This window comes from Hippopotamus amphibius, chromosome 2, assembly GCF_030028045.1.
Source record: "Hippopotamus amphibius kiboko isolate mHipAmp2 chromosome 2, mHipAmp2.hap2, whole genome shotgun sequence".
Taxonomy (NCBI): Eukaryota; Metazoa; Chordata; class Mammalia; order Artiodactyla; family Hippopotamidae; genus Hippopotamus; species Hippopotamus amphibius.
Window position 1 is genome coordinate 1,558,125 of NC_080187.1, and position 14,548 is coordinate 1,572,672.

Consider the following 14,548-nt stretch of genomic DNA (forward strand, 5'->3'; position numbering starts at 1 on the left):
CTAGCTCTGTAACTTGATGGGGTGTCGGGCGGGGATGCCGAACAAAGCCTTCTCTCCCTTCTCAGGTGTGTGGAGCGGACGTCTGAAATTCCAGAATTTCTTGTATTGAACCAGAGACTTTTTGGAAGACAGCCCACAGGTCAGGTGAAAGGTGAAGGATGGGAAATCAATGATAAATGATAGATGGTCTTCTTGGGGCTGAGCTGGACTGAGCAAGCTCAGGACGGCACCCTTCCTCCCGTGCAGGGGATGAAGGAGCGGGATGGCCACTGAGCCACGGGTGAATCCTACCCACAAGGCACTGGAGGGAACCCCAGGCGACGGAGCCGCCGGACCTTGGCTTGCCCTGGGCGCCGCTCTCCTAGGCCACCCACTCCCGCCAGACCTGAGTGCCCAGCACGCAGTCAGCCGCCAGGGGTGCCTGGTGCCCATGACTTTGCCCCGACACCTCTCTGCTGCCTCAGGTTCTGAACTATTTTGATGTCTTCTCCCGCCTCCCCCCTCCTTGTTTTGCGGTGGGGAGGCCTCCAGTGATGGAGTGTGGCTTCAGGGGGAGTTCCCTTGGCTGCAGTTTCTGTGAATTCACCTTACCAACCGGCTGTGCCCCCCCCCCCGAGAGGGCACGGGCAGCCCCCTGTGTGCCAACTGGACGGGATGCTGAGTGACCGGTGGGCACCCTGCCCCCCAGTCCGGGTGTGTGGGGTGCTGGTGCCGGTGTAGCCTTACCATCTGGTAACCCGTTGCCCAGGGTCTTGGCGCTCACGGCCCTTGGATCCTTCTGAGTCGTTTCTGTCGGGGGCGCCCCAGGTGCCCTTCCTCCTGGCTGCCCTGGGGGAGTGGGACGGGGCTGTGGCCTGAGATACGGGGGTGTTGTGTTTTGGGGAGGTCAGGCGTGCAGAAAGTTCCTCAGACCTAAAGCAACAGTGGAGCGGGGCAGCACCTGAAGCCAGAGCCTCAGTAGGAGCCTGGGCTGGAGGCCGATGGGGCCGGAGGGACGCTGGGCGCTCCCTTCCAGGGGGCCGCGAGCGGGAAAGAGCAGGACGGCAGGGGGGAGCACCCGCTTGGGGCGAATCCCCAGCCTTCGGGCAGGCCCGGAGCTCAGGGCGGAGCCGGCTGACGCTGCTGCCCAGGCCTGGGGGCGGGGGGTGGGGCGGGCAGAGGGACCTGGGACCTGGGAAGGTGGGGCGGCGGGCGGCGGGACGCGGGGAGGCTGGCGGGGGCGCAGGAGGCGGGCGGCCGCGCGCCGCCTCAGCACCGCGGACAGCGCCCGGCCCAGAGGCTCCCGGTCCCGCCGCGCAGCGCGCACAGGGCCGCGGGGAGCGCCGAGCCCTCCGGGGGTCGCAGAGGAGAAAGAAGGAGCGCTGCCCGCACCCCTTGGGCCCGGCCTGGCCCCGCAGCCGCGATGCTGCTGGAAAAGGATTTCGAGGGGGACCGCGATCGGCCCGGGGCCCCCGCAGCCGCCGCTCTCTGCACCTTCAGCGGGACTAGGGGTAAGAGCCCGAGTGCCCCGCAGCCTCCAGCCTGGGCAGGAAGACCCAGAGGGGGAAAGTGGCCGGGGCGGCAGGGGCGGCAGAGGCGAACAGAGGGACGGTGGGAAGGAAGGGGCGCAGCACACCAAGGGCAGGGAGGGAAAGAATCTGGAGAGACCTCTGGCGGGACGTGAGATGGGAACCGGGGTGAGGAGAGGCGAGGCTGGCAGATCCCTAAGCGGGCAGAGGGCCTGGAGCTCCCTGCGCTGGTTCAGGAAGCCTGGACCAGCGCTCTAGGTTCCCTGGCTTTTTGTGGGGTGCCCCGAGAACAGAAGGGACCTCGCAGGCATTTCTAGGAGGGTGGGGATGGGGCAGAGAAAGGGCCGTCGAGTAAACCCAGAGAGCCCACGCCTCTCAGCTCCCACACACAGCCCAACCTGGGCCTCCCCAGCGGGCGCAGCGGCGCAGCACCGAGACCCCTGGGTCGGGTCTCCTGCCTAAACCGCCCTCCGCAAGGGCCATTATCGCAAGGACGTTGGGAGATAATGGAGGCATTGTTGGCCGGCCGGCCAGATGCTGAGCGCGGGGCCCGCCCGCCCCTGCCCCGGCTGGACCGCACATGGCTCCTCTCCGGCAGGCCCCTGCAGCAGCTGACACTCAGCAGCCGGCACCCCAGTGCACCCAGCACCCGTGCAGCTCCCCGCCTGTACACCCTTGCCCTGTCCTGGGGAGCAGGTGTAGCGCAAGGTGAAGGGGCGGGCGCTGGCTGCACGGGCCTTGGCTCAGACAGACGTGGGGTGTGCTCAGAGCTACGAGGAGCTCTGCTTCTCCCGCCCAGGTGCTTCCAGGTCGGCCTCCAAATTAAAGTGTACAGACCGGGCCACTGGAGGCCAGGCGGAGGCAGGGTGATGATGGGGCATTCCCGAGGGACGCCCAGGTGGAGCCTCCTGGAGGGTGGCATCAACCTCTAGTCCCCCAACATTTCCTGGGGTCCCTGCCCTCACCGTGCCTGTGCTACCAGGGACCCACACTGCTGGGCGCTGACTGGGTGACTGCAGAGGGTTGGCCTGGCCTGCGCCCAGGTGCTGGATGCTCTCTGGGATACGTGCGTATCTACCTGCAAGGATGGTGGGTTCCTGCAAGATCAGCTGTCTGGATTTGGGTCAGGGTGTGGGGAAATCTGGCACGGGGGCTTCCTCCTGTGCTCGCAGGGGAGCTGGCAGGTGGAGGGAAGTGAGAGTGGATCCCGGCCTTCCCAGCTCCGTCCCTCCTGACCTGGAGTCTTGGCTGCATCCTGGAGTCCGAGCCGAGGGCACTGGATTTTCCTCCGGAGACGCGCCCTGCTCCCCTGTGCCCACTCTGGGCTGCAGTTCCAAAGGTGGGGCCCAGCAGCTGCTCAGAGCGAGAAGGTCTGAGGCCGGGTCTAGCTCCTGGTGGCTTTGCTGTCAGCCCTTGGGAGCCACATTCCCTCTCTCTCGGTCTTGGATCGCGCTCCTGCGACCAGACATTGTGACCAAGCCTCCCGGCTCGTCGCCTCTCAAGTCCGAGCCTCAGCGGCGGTAGGACCCGGCTTCCTCCCTGACCCCCGGGCTACCCGCGGGCTTTCGCGCCCGAGCCCAGGCCTTAGCCCCGAGCCGGCGCCGGGGCAGGAAGCTGCCGGGCCCGGTCAAGCGCCCTCGGGCAGCTCCGGCCCTGCTCCTCCCCTGCCTGTCCCCACCCTCCGGCCTGGCACTCGGGGTGGCGTCTGGGCACCGCAGTTCGCGCAAAGGCGCGCGGAGTCGGCGGACGCCAGCGGCGCGTCTCGGCGACCCCGGCCCCGCCCCGCGCCGCGGCCCCGCCCCCCGCCGCTCCGCCTCCGCGCGGCCCGAGGCTCCGGGCCCCTGGGCGGCCCGTGGGCGCAGCGCCCAGCAGCGCCGGGAGTCGTTCAGACGCCGGCCCGGGGCCATTGAGGCCGTGGTCTCGCCGGGCCCCCGGAAAGTTGAGGGCCGGAGAGCCGCGGCGCCGGACGGCGGGACCCATGGAGGCGCGCGGGGAGCTGGTCCCGGGCCGGGAGTCGGCCGGCGGCGACCTGCTGCTGGCGCTGCTGGCGCGGAGGGAAGACCTGCGCCGAGGTGGGTGCCCGGGTCGAGCGGCTGCACCCGGGAGGGCGGACCCGGTGGAGACCCAGAGGTCCTCGCTCCCTTCCCGGCCTGGCCACGGAGGCGGCGGGAGCCAGGGAACGCGGGTGGGAGTGGGTGCTTGGGCCCCAGCACAGCACGTCCCTGCCTGGGCATCCCAGCAGCGAGGTTGCCTCTGGGCCCCTGGAGCTGTGTTGTCGGCGTTTGGTCGTGGCGCCGGTGCCACTCAGGCCGGGGGCCCTCCAGGCCCCAGGACCGGTTTAGGAAGTACTCTCCCTAATCGGGAGAGTGTACAGAGGGGAAACGTGGGTCCCAGTGACCATGGGGTAGGAGATCTCCAAGAAGGCTGCCTGCACTCGGACCCTGCACACTTTCTGGGGGAAGAGAGTCAGATGCAAGGGCCAGCGTGGATCTGGACCCTGGCGGTAGAACGCCCCTAGCTGGGGTCTCGATGTCTGCACTCTCACGCACCTGCTCCGTTGGCCCTCTTGGGGCTGGTCCTCCTGCAGGAAAGCCCCCAACTTCCTGGTGGCACCAGTGTCGCCCCCAGCGCCTTGGCTTCCTGGGAACTGGGATGGTTCTCCGCGGGCTTCCAAGCAGGCGGGACCCACAGAATGGAGGTGGAGGGGTGGGGAGCGGCAGGGATGGAGCAGGCGGGAAAGGGGTTATATCCAGGCTGTGGGGTCTCATCCGTCTCCTACTTATTTATTTATTTTCCGACGGTTCCTGGGAGGGGTGGCCACAGGGGTAGGGAGGAAGGGGTGGGAGGGCGGAGAGAGAGGAAGGGAGGGGCGCAGGCTCTGAGCAAAACGGCTCAGGAGAGCCGGCGGGGATCGGGCGGGCGGGCGCAAGGCTCTGCTGGGCCCCGCAAGCGCGGAGGGTAGGAGACCCCGCCAAGGCTGGAGTCGCCATGCAGCGTAAGGCCCGGGTCGCCAGGGCTTCGCGAGAGCGCGAGGGGTGCGGCGGGAGCGGCTTTTGCCCAACGCGGGCTCAGAGGGCTGCACGGCTGGGGCGCTGTCCGCGCCGCGGTGCTGAATCCGCGCTGCGCCGGCCTGTCCAGCCACCAGCTATATACCGCGTGTCCGCGCCGCCCTGCCGTCGCCCCCCGGGATGGGGGACCGGGGCAGAGAGCAGATCCCTAGGCTCCGCACCCAGGGCCACGGTTTTGCCCGACGCGGGACCCCGTCCTTTGTGGTTTCCCGGGGCTGCGGGAGGGAGGTCGATCCCTTTTCCCTCAGCCTGGGGCTCTCCAGCCTTTTCACCCACTACCAGGGGGGTCTGGGGCCGGAGGGTCCGCCGTCAGTGAGGCGAGCGTGGTGAGGTGGTGTGACATTTTTGTAGGTTCCAGTTCCTGCTCGTGTCTCTCTCCCCTCCAGAGACCTTTTCTAAATTAACAGGGAGTCCTCACCCCGTGAGCACCCTGCAAAGCCCCTCATGCACCTGTGGCTCCGGAAGGCACCCCCTGCGTTTCCCCAGCCTGGTTCCCCTGGAGGCCTGCAGGCCCAGGGGGCAGAACCCAAGTGTGTCTGTGGGGAGGGCAGACTGCCTACTGTGTGCGCAGGCATCCACGTCTGAGCATGAGGGTGGAAGGTCCGTGTGTCCAGTCCACTCGCAAGTACCCTCACGGCCGCCCAAAGACAGGGAGGGCAGCAGTCTTTGCTTCAGTGGCCTGCAGACGGGGCACCGGGGCAGGCAGCCACACCTGCAAGGAGTCTCTAGCCGTCATGATGCTTAATTGTGCAAGTAATGAGGGCAACTGGGTGGTGGGTGCCCCACGAGCCAAATGTGCCTGGCCTCTGGTGATGGTAAGGACCCGTTTTCCATCAGCATCTAAGAGAGCCTCTGGGTCAGGGGCTTCATTTGAGCTCAACATGTGCCCTTCGCGCACTGGAAACATTTTGCAATTGAAGGTGTCGGGCCTAATAGGATGGCCTGGACAATTCCTGCTTGTGGGCATGTTCCTAAACCTGGTTTCAGTTGTCCTGAATTTCAGCTGTGGACCGGGCTGTGGACTTCCGAGCCGAGCCATGCACTCCCTGAACTTGGGCAGCTAGGCAGTCGCTCAAGCTGGTTGGGGAGGCAGGTGTGCAGGGAAGGGGATCTCCTGCAATCCCGGTCTGAGCCGGGTGGGAAGGTGAGGCCCCCTGCTCTGTGCGGTTCCCATGGCCACTGGTGGCTCCTCCGCCTACAGAGATCCCGCTGTGTGCCGGCTGTGACCAGCACATCCTGGACCGCTTCATCCTCAAGGCTCTGGACCGCCACTGGCACAGCAAGTGCCTCAAGTGCAGCGACTGCCACACGCCGCTGGCCGAGCGCTGCTTCAGCCGCGGAGAGAGCGTCTACTGCAAGGACGACTTCTTCAAGTGAGCCCGGCTGCCTCCTGGGAGGGAAGGGGTGGCTGCACGGGCTGCCGGGTGAGTGAGCCCGGCTGCCGCCTGGGAGGGAAGGAGTGGCTGCACGGGCTGCCGGCTGGAAAGGAGGCCGGGAGTGGGCCAGCCCGAGGGACTCCCCGGAGCCCCCACAGTCTCCAAGTCTGGAAGCCTGAAAGCCCGCAGCCCCAGACCCCTCCTGTGCCCCAGGCAGGGCACTCAGGGGCCTCTCCTTTGCCAGCCGGGCTGGCACATGAGCCATTTTTTAAAGTAATTAATTTTGTGAATGATTGAAGCTGTCGTTAAAAAGACAACCCCCAAGTTTGTAGCCCTCTACTGGACTCCTCTTCCTTTGGATCTTGTTTTTGTCCTTAATGCTGGGGAGTTGGCACTTACCAGGCAGAAGCCTCAGAGGTCTATAGGACCTGCCCCGTAGCCGGGGCCCTGCCCCTCCGGATTCACCTTCCCCATCCAGCACAGGGCACCGCTGTGCTCCTCAGGGCCTCCGGATTCCCTTCCATAGTCTGTGCAGCTCTGCCGGGGCAGGCGACCAGGGGCAGGGTCGGGGAGCCTCCCTCCAGGAACCGCCCTGCACGGCGCCGCCGTGTTAGCTGCTCTCCGACCCGCTCGGGGCGAAGGAGCTGCCTGCCGCTCTGAGCCGCGCCCTGTGCGTCCCGTAGGCGCTTCGGGACCAAGTGCGCCGCGTGCCAGCTGGGCATCCCGCCCACGCAGGTGGTGCGCCGCGCCCAGGACTTCGTGTACCACCTGCACTGCTTCGCCTGCGTCGTATGCAAGCGGCAGCTGGCCACGGGCGACGAGTTCTACCTCATGGAGGACAGCCGGCTCGTGTGCAAGGCAGACTACGAGACTGCCAAGCAGCGAGGTCAGTGGGAGGGGGCGATGGTCACCGGGGTCGGCCTGGGCAGGGCCCACCCTCCCTTTTCCTCGTCTGCAAAACAGAGCTAAGGCCAGTCGGGGTCCGGGCGGAGGGACCCTTCCCTCATCGCCCTCCGCGAAGCGCTCACCTGGGGGCGAGAGCGTGTGCACCTTCCCTGCGCGCTGGGGCGGTGGGGGCCGGCGCACCCCCAGGCCGCAGAGCCGGAGGCGGCGCGGACACGCAGCAGTTGCGCTCTGGGGAAGCCGGGGCCTGGGGCCGTAGCGGCGCCTCCCTCGGGAGCGCAGGGCGGTCGGTCTGAATTACGCGGATTAGCTCCGGGGCCGGAATTATCTTCCTAAATCCTCGACTGTGGAGACCGGCCCTCCCCGGCCCTCCCCGCACCCTTAGAACAAAGAGGAGCCCGCGGGAGGTGGGGCGGCGCCTGTCCGTGGGGGGCCGAGGCTGGAGGCGCTGCGCCCCGATCCAGGGCCACGGGGTCCCCAAAGAAGGGCCGCCCCTCGCGGGGCCCGGACGCCCCCTCCGCGTTTGTTCTCCCGGCACCCGCGTCCCGCGAAACCCTCTGGCCTCCGCGGCCGAGGCGGGGCGGCATCCGTGGCCGCGAGGTCCGCGCGCCGGGGGCGGGAGGGGGGGCGGGAGGAGCAGCCCGGCCTCACGGCTCCCCGCGGTGCAGAGGCGGAGGCCACGGCCAAGCGGCCGCGCACGACCATCACGGCCAAGCAGCTGGAGACGCTGAAGAGCGCCTACAACACGTCGCCGAAGCCCGCGCGCCACGTGCGCGAGCAGCTCTCCTCCGAGACCGGCCTGGACATGCGCGTCGTGCAGGTCAGCGCCCGGCGCCCCCTGCCCCCCGCCCTGCCAGCCGCCCCGGGTCTCACGGCCGCGGCCCCTCACCCGCTCCCGCCCCCCAGGTGTGGTTCCAGAACCGCCGGGCCAAGGAAAAGAGGCTCAAGAAGGACGCGGGCCGGCAGCGCTGGGGCCAGTATTTCCGGAACATGAAGCGCGCCCGCGGCGGCTCTAAGTCGGACAAGGACAGCGTCCAGGAGGAGGGGCAGGACAGCGACGCCGAGGTCTCCTTCACCGGTACGGCCGGCGGGAGCGGCCACCTCCCCCCGCGGCCCCAGAGCGGCGGCCCCGAAAAGGGAGAGTGTTGGGTTGATTGGCTGCAGGGAGCCTGGAAATCTGAATGTTTATAGACCCTGGTCCCCCATCCCCAAGCCCTGAGTTTGGCCACTCGGAGCCACGGCTCTTCCTCTGGAGGGAGGACAGGACCCCTGTGACCTGAGGGCCTGTCCCTTAGCAGGCTTTGTCCTGGAGGGAGGGTCTGTACCGTGTCTCCGCCCCCCCCCCCCCCCCCCCCCCCCCCCCCCCCGCCCCAACACTTGCAGTGATTTTTAGGAAGGAGGCAGCAGTTTGGGGTGATGGAAAGTCCTAGCTGCTTGGAGCTGGGGGAGGGGCCACCCTCCTCTGCTCTCTGGAACCGGATTATCTCCTCCCAAACCAGGGAGCCCCCACCCCCCACCCCTTAATGTCCATCCTCAGCAAGTGTGCGCAAGAGACTCTTTGGCTGCACTGTGACCTCAGGCCACTCACCTAGCCTCTCTGGACCTTAACTTGTGGGCATAATTGGGCAGCCTTAGGATCATACTGGAACCCTGGGTGCTGGCTGGCTATTCCTGGCCCTGATCCCACCAGGGGAGCCCACCATTTCTTAGGCATCAGGTGGGACTGAGCTGAGCAAACTTAGGGGTGGAGGGGGTGAGAGATTTGGGCTGACCTGTAGTGTGATGTGGGGCAGGTCACCCCTGCAGGGGGCACTGAGGGAGGCTAGAGGTGGCAGAGGATGGGCATTGAGCAGTGCCCTCTGTTTCCACTGCAGATGAGCCAGCCATGGCTGAAATGGGCCCTGCCAACGGCCTCTACGGCAGCCTAGGAGAGCCTGCCCCGGCCTTGGGCCGGCCCTCAGGGGCCCCAGGCAGCTTCCCGCTGGAGCACGGAGGCCTGGCCGACCCGGAGCAGTACCGAGACCTGCGCCCTGGCAGCCCCTATGGCATCCCCCCATCGCCTGCTGCCCTGCAGAGCCTCCCTGGCCCCCAGCCCCTCCTCTCCAGCTTGGTGTACCCGGATGCCAGCTTGGGGCTGGTGCCCTCAGGAGCCCCAGGTGGGCCCCCACCCATGAGGGTGCTGGCAGGGAATGGACCCAGCTCCGACCTCTCTACGGGGAGCAGCGGGGGCTACCCTGACTTCCCTGCCAGCCCCGCCTCCTGGCTGGACGAGGTGGACCACGCTCCGTTCTGACTGGGGCCCCCGGCTCCACTGAGCCCCGGACACGAGGGGTCTGGGCAGCAGCGCTGCCCCTGGCTGGGGGGTCTGGAGCTGAGCTCTCCTGTCTCGAAGCCCCGGACCTCTGCAGGACTCAGTGCCACCGGAGGCGGGGGACAGGAGGAGGACGCAGGGAGGGCTCATTTCTGCGGAGTGCCTCCCCACCCCAACCCGGCAGCCCCCTCCCCCGCAGAAGCAGAGGGACTCTCGGGCTCCAGCTCCATCTGTGAGGCTCCTCCTGGGACAGGGGGCCGGCCCACCCGGTGGCTGCTCAGCAAGCCTATTTTGTAAGCAGACTTCTCCCTTTATCGACCAATTAACTGAGTGCTTGCTGCTGTTTCCAGACAGGAAATGTCACCCCATGGAGGCCAGGCCTCTGCCCAGCGCAGACCAGCACAGCCCTCCGGCTGGAAGATGCTTTAATTTCTAAAATTAAAAAAAAAAAACAAAAAACTAATTGTGCTTTCATTTCCCAGGCTCCATATGTCTGAGTTCTGTAGCCCCCTGGCCCTCCAACTCTAGCTCAGAGATAGGCCTGCCTGTCAGGGCAGGAGGTGGCAGTGGGGGAGGCCACGCCTGTGTCCTTCCTGGTCCCTCTGCAGGCCTCCCAGCCACCAACTCCTGGCTTCCCCAGGAGCCTCCTCACTCTCTCCCTGGGGCAGCTGGCTCTAGATCTTTCAGTTCTTCTGGACTCCACCACCCTGGGGGGAGAGACGGACCCTTTAGGCCCATAAGGAGCTCCCTCCCAGCCCAGACTAGGTCTTCATCCCTGCCCCCGAGTCACAGCCGCCCCCAGGCCCTCTGCGTCCAGCCTAAGCCCAGCCCACCGATTTCCGTTCCGTTGCCAAACAGCCCCAAGCTCTCCCTCTCCGCGCGGGCTCCAACGGCCCGAGGATTGGATGCCCCGCTGGAGGAGGCTGGCACGGGGCTTCTCGGCGCCTGCCCTGCCTCCTCGCCAGATGCTTTGCTGCCACCTGCCACGGACACAAAGGCTGGCCGCGTGCGAACCCAAGTTATTCCTCAAGCCTGCATCCCAAGCTACCTGTTGGTTCTGTGACCGTCTCGTCTTTTATTTATTCTCTGACCGTCGGTTCTTTCCCAGACTTCAATAAATTTGTCAGTTACAGTCGTTGGAAGGCCCGTATCTTTAATGAAGCTGGGGGATGCAGGTGGAGGGGGGCATTGGGAGTAGGGGATGGTTCTTTGAAAGCTGGAAGCCCCTTTGGAGTAGCTGTTGGCTCCTTGCCAGGGATGGCACCTGGTGTGAACTGGGGCCCCTTTGTCCCTGGATCTCGGCCAGGCTTCTGAGCACTGGGAGGAGATGTGAGAGAACAGCCGGTCCAGCAGAGAGGCTGCTGGGGTGGCCAGGAGACAAGACGGAGCAAAACTGCTCACAGCTTGGAGCTGGCTTCAGCAAGGGGAGGGGGACTGGGGAGCCAGCTAGTCAGGAGATTCAAGGAATGTGGTCACGGTCACGGGGTCTCTCCAGCTTGGATTCCAATCCCAGCCATCTGCTAACTTGATGTGTGACCCTGGGCAAGTGACCTGCCCACTCTGAGCCCCGCTCTCCTCCTGCGAAGTGGAGACAGTGGCGACTGTCCCCTGCGAGGGGAACGTAAGAGGAGAGTTAGTGAACCTGGGGCCCCCCAGCCTTGCCGGAGGGCAGAGGCCTGGCTCTTGTGTCCTTCACTGGACAGCTGGGCACTGGGGTGGGTGGGAGAACAGAACCCCTGGTTGGGGGGGAGGGGAGCTGGGCACCAGATCAGAGCAGAGGACGCGGGTTAGGCTGAGGGTCCCCCATGTGGGAGAGGAGGAGGGGGAGCTCCCAGATGTTCTGCTGGCCAGGCAGCTCAAGGGGTTTTAGTCAAGTCACCCCCAGTCCCACTGGCTCCCTCACCAGCGCCCTGCTGCCCCGGACCCAGAGCACGTGGCCCCGCCAGCAGGAATGCTTCTGGCAGCCCCCAGGCACACCTGGGCCCAGGGTATCTAAGGGGGCAGAGGCAGGCCGCGCTCAAGAAATGGGGGAGGCCCTCGGGGGAAAGTTCGGGGGTGGGAGAAGAGGCCCCAATCGTCCTTCAGTCTGGGGGAGCGCCCAGAGAGGAGGCGGCTGAGCAGAAGCGGGGGTGGGTGGCTGCATTAACCGCTGGGAGATCCGTGGAAAGCAGAGGTGTGGCTGCGGGAAGTGCAGGGTGCCCCAGGCTGGCCCGGGGGCGTGGCCGAGCGGCAGGCGGGGCGGGGTCCCGGGGCGGGGGGCGGGGGCGGGGAACCACTTTGGACTCTTTTCTGGCACCGGGTGCCGCGAGCGGAAAGCTGCTGAGCCCGCGTCGGATTCAGGATCTGGGGAGGGGGCCCTGGCGGCCGAGGGGCGGACGCTGACTCCTCCGGCAGCCCCGAGGGGGATATAAATCCTCCAATAGCGCGCCCCCCGCCCCAGCCTGGAGCCCTCCCCCAGGCCGGAGCCCTCCCCCAGGCCGCCCGGGACCGTTCAGGCGCTGACAGGTTAATAAAGTACCGCGCGTCCCCGCGGGGCCCTCCGCCTGTTTGCAGCTCGGGCCGCGCTCGCTCCAGCTGGCGGCGCGTCGGGGCGGCATCGGGGCCCCCGCCGGGCCGCGTCCGCAGGAGGAAACGCGCGCCCCGCGCCCCGCGCCCCGCGCCCCGGCCGGGCCTGGCGGGCGGGGGCTCGGCGCGGCCAGACCCGCGGTGCCCCCGGCAGCGCTGGTTCGCGCAGCTCGCGGCTCTGTCTCCCGTCGGGGCTGAGCGCCTGCTCGCGTGTCTTCCCTTCCGCTCGCCCCACCCGGGCCAGGCGCGGGCTCCCGCCTCGGGGCCCCGCTCAGCCCACGGACGGGACCCGCGACTGGACCCGGGACGGGCGGCCGGAGCCCGGTGAGGCGCGGGGCGGGGCCGTGCGCGCGGGAGGCGGACGCCCCATCTCCCCCATCTCCCGGGCCCCGTCTGCGGGGTCACCTGCAGACCGCGACCCATCCCCCACGATGGGCCCTGGTCACGCCAGGGGCGTCCAGGCGCGTGTGGGTGCCGGCCCGGCAGGCGGGGTGGCGGCGCCCCGTCTCCCCGCGGAACCAGGCGGGGGGGGGGCCCAGCTCCGAGTCCGAGGTCCGGCCCTGGAGTCTCGGGGCCTCGGAGGGGACCCGCCCACGAGGGGCCTGCCCGCCGCAGGGCCGGCCGCTTCCCCGCCCCACCGGCTCCGGGCGCCGCGGGCGAGGAACCGAGCGGGACGGGGCGCTGCGGGGCCGGCGGGCGCCGGGCGGGGGCGGGCCGGGGGGGAGGGGCGGCGCCGCGTCCGTCGAGGCCCCGGACCCCAGTGCGAACCGGAGGGGCGCCGCGGGCTCGGGGTGGAAGGCACCCTGCTGGCAATGCGGCACCCACTTGACCTTTTTTTCGTGGGGGCGGGGCGGGGTGCCGGTAGGGCTTGTCCACTTTTTTTTTTAACAGTATCCGCTTCATCATAATGGTTAGAACATCAGATTTTAACGTAAGCAGAATACTCCTCTTGACATCAAATTCTTGTTAATTTTTGAACCCAACGATTGTATACATTATCAAACGTAAATATTTGAGTAATAAAATTAATAATCTGCACCAGTACATAAAATGACCTCTTTCCTTTTAAATATAAATTTTGCACAGGGGATGAAGGCTCAGAGGACCGTCAGGAATCAGACAGCCCTCTCTCCCTGAGACCAGGGGACACACCGCTCCCCTTCTACCCCGACTCCCTCCTCCCCATCCACCGGCAGAAGGGGTTTATCTTGGGGACTGGTCCTCCGACTGGGGCAGGAGGGGGGTTGGGGGTCCAACCCGGGGGCTTGCCTGGTTGAGTAGCAACACGATAAATCAGTGGGTTTTCAGAGGAATCCGTCTAGAGCGCTAAATCCCAGGCGCTGTAATGATCAATTCTTTAAGCCCATAATTGTTCAAATTACTCTGAGCAACATAAAACATTAATTTTAAGAAATTTAATAGAAAAAAGCTCTTTAAATCCGCAACGAGATAAATGACAGCCAGCATTCCGACCTTTTCCCATACCTTGGTGACATTGAATAATCTGAAAGTTATTTACATTTTCATTCTTCGTGGAAAGTGTTGACAAGCTTTTGGCCGTGGGCGAGGTGCTCAGTGGCACGGAGGGCCCCCCTCCCCCCTAATTAATGGGGGAGCAGTGACTTCATAAGCAGAATTTTCATCAGTCTGCCTGGGCGACCTGCCGTGACGGCTCCCGACCGCCTGGAGCTGATGCAACGTGTCTCATTTTTTACCATAAAAATATTCCCTCCTGACCAGCGGAGCCCCCCTCGGCATTCAAAAATAGACACGAGCCTAAGAAGCAGCCATCGTGAGGGCATCACGGGGGTGGCATCCAAGGCCAAATCTGGGAGAAAAGTACAGATTCCGCAGACCCCCGAGTCAGCGATGCACGTGTGTGCAGGAGTGTGTGAGTGTCGCACCGGGTGTGGAGGCCATCCCAGGAGGAGTGGCCACGAGCCCTCACACGCTCACACAGCCTCAACTCCTCAATTCCACGTGTTCCCAAGAGCCCGTCCAGGTTGTGGGATGTGACCCGGCTGACATCTGCAGAGCTCGGGCGAGGCTAGGTCCGGGGAGCCTGAGAGACACAGGGATGCCCTGGGCTCCCCGCTGAGTCCCACATCTGTGTTTAAGGACCTGGTAGAGCACAGGCTCTAGTCAAAGGACTCAGGGACTCTCCCATCTGTGCTACTCACTCACTGCAGCTGTGTGACCATGGGTGAACCGCTCAGCCTCTCTGAGCCTGCAAAGGGCAGCAAGTGCAACCTCCTTCCAGGCCTACTGGGAGGCTTACCAAGGCAAAGTCGGAAACAGGCACGATTGAAGTGCTCAGTGAAATTTGGAGCAGCACCTAAGCCACTTTCTTCAGGTTCTGAGGGCAAATCCCGTTGACCTGAAGGAGGCAGAACCCACCAGACCCACTAGACCTGCATGTACACACAACTCAGAACAGAGCTACGTGCAGCACAGATGCACACAGCAGCGACACGCACGTGCAGGCACGTACACCTGTGAGCACATTCACCCACTCTCTTCACAGCTCACACTCACGCACCCTCCACCCATGCTCTTCGAGGGCAAGGACCCAGGAACCACGGGGGGAACCTCCAGCCCATCGTCACAGAGGTCAAATGCCCCCTCAACCAGGTTAGATCAGACCTGTCCAGAGGCGGGGGCGTGGACCGAGTTGCTGCAGGACTTTCCCCCTAACTTGTAGTTCTGGTCGCTGTGAGGGAAACAGCTTCCTTGCGGAGGTTCTGGGGGTCTTGTGTGGGGGCCCCGTGCTTCTGAATGGAATGTTTCCAAGTCGAGGGGTGGGGAACCCAGACAGGG

At 65.7% G+C, this 14,548-nt stretch overlaps 1 protein-coding gene across 3 annotated transcripts; it reads left to right on the forward strand.

The window, feature by feature from the left end:
• The first annotated feature begins 73 nt into the window (after positions 1–73).
• LHX3 (LIM homeobox 3) lies at positions 74–9,301 on the forward strand. Of its 3 annotated transcripts, XM_057723387.1 has the most exons (7): positions 74–139; positions 247–464; positions 5,778–5,949; positions 6,636–6,838; positions 7,524–7,675; positions 7,762–7,933; positions 8,730–9,301. In XM_057723387.1, the coding sequence occupies exons 2-7, from the start codon at positions 263–265 to the stop codon at positions 9,146–9,148; spliced, it is 1,320 nt and encodes a 439-aa protein (XP_057579370.1). In that variant the 5' UTR covers positions 74–139; positions 247–262; the 3' UTR covers positions 9,149–9,301. The 3 variants fall into 3 exon arrangements, with proteins under 3 accessions (XP_057579370.1, XP_057579372.1, XP_057579371.1); XM_057723389.1 differs by lacking the exons at positions 74–139; positions 247–464 and adding an exon at positions 1,403–1,490; XM_057723388.1 differs by lacking the exons at positions 74–139; positions 247–464 and adding an exon at positions 3,487–3,580.
• The last annotated feature ends 5,247 nt before the right edge of the window (positions 9,302–14,548 follow it).

What these genes read in the sequence shown, in the direction of transcription:
- LHX3 (XM_057723387.1), top strand. Translation starts at nt 263, where the DNA reads ATGGCCACTGAGCCACGGGTGAATCCTACCCACAAGGCACTGGAGGGA. An exon ending in TGCAAGGACGACTTCTTCAA is followed by an intron (nt 5,950 to 6,635) that starts GTGAGCCCGGCT and finishes TGCGTCCCGTAG; the next exon opens with GCGCTTCGGGACCAAGTGCG. An exon ending in CGAGACTGCCAAGCAGCGAG is followed by an intron (nt 6,839 to 7,523) that starts GTCAGTGGGAGG and finishes CCCGCGGTGCAG; the next exon opens with AGGCGGAGGCCACGGCCAAG.